Source organism: Triticum urartu, chromosome 4A, assembly GCF_056163025.1.
Source record: "Triticum urartu cultivar PI428250 chromosome 4A, HENAU_Tu73, whole genome shotgun sequence".
Taxonomy (NCBI): domain Eukaryota; kingdom Viridiplantae; phylum Streptophyta; class Magnoliopsida; order Poales; family Poaceae; genus Triticum; species Triticum urartu.
Window position 1 is genome coordinate 567,014,946 of NC_141876.1, and position 2,858 is coordinate 567,017,803.

At 50.1% G+C, this 2,858-nt stretch overlaps 1 protein-coding gene across 1 annotated transcript; it reads right to left on the reverse strand.

Annotated features, from left to right (window-relative positions):
- Positions 1-1,668: 1,668 nt before the first annotated feature.
- LOC125552821 (uncharacterized) lies at positions 1,669-2,634 on the reverse strand. Its single transcript, XM_048716510.2, has one exon. It carries the CDS (start codon positions 2,369-2,371, stop codon positions 1,982-1,984), a length of 390 nt encoding a protein of 129 aa, XP_048572467.1. The 5' UTR covers positions 2,372-2,634; the 3' UTR covers positions 1,669-1,981.
- Between the last annotated feature and the right edge of the window lie 224 nt (positions 2,635-2,858).

Sequence of the window (2,858 nt, forward strand, 5' to 3'; positions counted from 1 at the left end):
CTCCAACATTTGTCTCTGCTTTGCAGGAAAATACGTCCAAACCGCGCCGTGCACTGATACAGGACTGTGTTGGATGGCTTCCGCAGTCTGGACAGTACGGTCCGGACGTATGCGGGCGGTTTGCGGGTCCGCCTTAGAGATGCCCTAACATGAACATTTACCAAAAAAAATCAGAATATTTAAAATGTATTTACTATTTATTTCAATTTTACTATTCATTAGAGAGCATACGCTTCCAGAGCCAAAAATCCACGTCCATAAATTTTGCCTCTACTGTCTCAGTGGGAGGTCACATTCTCAGGGCTTGCCAAAGAACACCTGTTGGGTGTGATGAAGGAGCTGGAGCAACTAGATTGGGACCCTCCTCTATTACTCTGGCCTACTTGTATTTTTCATTAACAAAAACTTGGTTTCATTGATCAGTGCAGTGGAGCCGGTGCCTTCGTGCCCCTTTCCCCTAAAACATGCCGTTTATAAAATTATAGGGGACATGATTGGCGGCTAATTAGGAAATGGAAGAGGCGATGATTACGTCGCGCGAGGAAGATTCGGGCGCAACCGAGGGCAGTTCTTGGCTGTTAGCTAGCTAATCTTTCGCCGGTGCTGAGTTGATTACACTCGATTAGCCTCCCACTACTGTCGAGCGAAAGTGAAACCTGGTGCATGATATATGCAGCAAAATATTCGACAGTTTTTCAACACTCACTCGATTGCATGCGTGTAGTGATGGTGACAATTTCATGTGGCAGGACCAAGCCCGATCGGGGATGATATTTTTCAGTTCATTCTGGCGTCGGGCGCGCCGGAGTTGATGTTCGCTCCGGCGAAGGATCAACGTGCGTACGTCATACCAAATCACTGGTGGAAGATTGGCATCTCCACGACTACAATCAACACAACCACCCTGATCAACATCAGGTCGAAAGCACCTTACAGTAGTTGCAAACTTGCAATTATTGGCCGGTGGCTTCCAATCTGTTGCAAGCTTTGCATTTTGTTTGTGAGCAAAAGTTGACTTCGATCGGCAAAATTAGGTCTCCTGTTTCATGATTAATCAAACAATTGAGAGGGAGCATCAGAACATGCATGGTTCCCATTGGCAGGCCAGCTAGCAGATAAGAACACATCTTGCTTACTTGCTGCAATTGGCAAAATTGCACATCTGTTCTTGCTTCACACCTCATGTCTTCTTCCTTTACAGTGTGCAAGTTAGTTCTTGTTTTCCACTTCAAGTAACTTAGCTGGACACACTTTGCATTCCGATCAAGAGCTTACAACAATCTCAGGTGGATACATTTTCCACTTTAAGTAACTTCACTGCAATGAACAACTTGTTACTGTATTGCTTTCTACTTCAAGTCGCTGGCACACCTGCAAGTTGCACTATATATGATGCTACCGTATAAGGAAGCACAACAGTGACTCCGTTGGATAGATAGATGCATCGATCTGCCCGCGTGATCTGGAAAGGGTCTACTCGTTTGTCGTGAATGATACCCTTCGAGACTATATATGCATATATAATCTTGCATTATTGTTGCTTGTAAATTTTAGAACTACGGGTGAGAAAAAGACAGCTGCTATTAAAATGCTCTGGCATGCTTGTCTGAATGCCCCTGGCATATGCCAGATTCCGCAAAGTCTGAAGTCCCAAAGTGCCAGGTCAAAGAAATCCATAATGCAATACTTTTGCCATTATTTGATTCAATAGTTTGACGCTTCTTAAATTGGAATTATTCGATCTCAGCCCCGTTTATACATTTTTCTCGTGTCATCTACAATGTGGTTTTCACTTCCATCATGTCATCAGGTTTACACAAAGATGAAGATGTTGCAGAATCGGTCTCCAAATTAAGCGTCTAGATAGTATTCACAAACTAAATATATGTATATAAATTACGAGAGCATACTGAATTGTACTGTAGATGAAGAGACTTTTAAGCTAGCTTCTGGACGAACAGATCTTCGATCTGCTTCAGGTTCAGGCGTCCTGGAACTCCAGCACCACCACGGCCTTCGGCTTGCTCCCGCTCTGGCTGCGGAGCAGCCGCCGCACCGCGGCGATGAGCCGCTCGGCCGCTGCGGGTGACGACCGGCAGAAGGCGGCATGCCTCGCGATCGCTGCCTCTACCTCCGCCGTAGCCGACGCCGATCCTCCTTCCACTACACCGCAGGCGGCGAGCTCCTCGCCCACGGCGTCGGCGCAGAGGCCGCACAGCCACCGCCCGGCGTACTGCGCGCGCACGCCGGCCGCGTACGCCGCAGTGCACTCCTCCCTGAGCCCGCAGCACGCGCAGGCCGCCCACTCCACCTCGGCCGCCGAGGCAGCCTCGATGGGCGGCGCGACGTCCTGAGCAACCACCGCCGACATGCCACCACGGTGGAAATAAAACCTCCCTCTTCTTGGATCTTGGTCGAGGGCGGCTCTAGATCAAGGCCCTGACGCTGATTCCTGTCGCCTCTCGTGCTTGGACGGTGTCGTTAGAGGAAGACGAAGAGGCGGTAGTCGCCGCGGGCGAGGGGGAGGAGCGGCTGGTCGTCCATGGACGAGGTGGAGGAGGTGGGTGACATCGGAGGAGCTCGGGCTGGTGGAGCAGCTCGCTCCGCGACGCGTCTTTTGTATGCGACGAGCTGGACGGGGGGGAGTGTGACGTGTAGTGCGGGTTCAAATGGCGGGCCGGGGACGGGGTGAGGTGGGGTGGGCCCACCAGCCAAATCATTGAGGTATCGCTTTGGGTGTTCGATGCGGTGCTTCGTCTAGCTGGCAGTGATATCTTTTTTTTTGTTTTTGTTTTGAGAAAAGCTGGCAGTGATATCTACGTAGCACTTCCGGGGAGATGCTAATCTAGCCCACGATA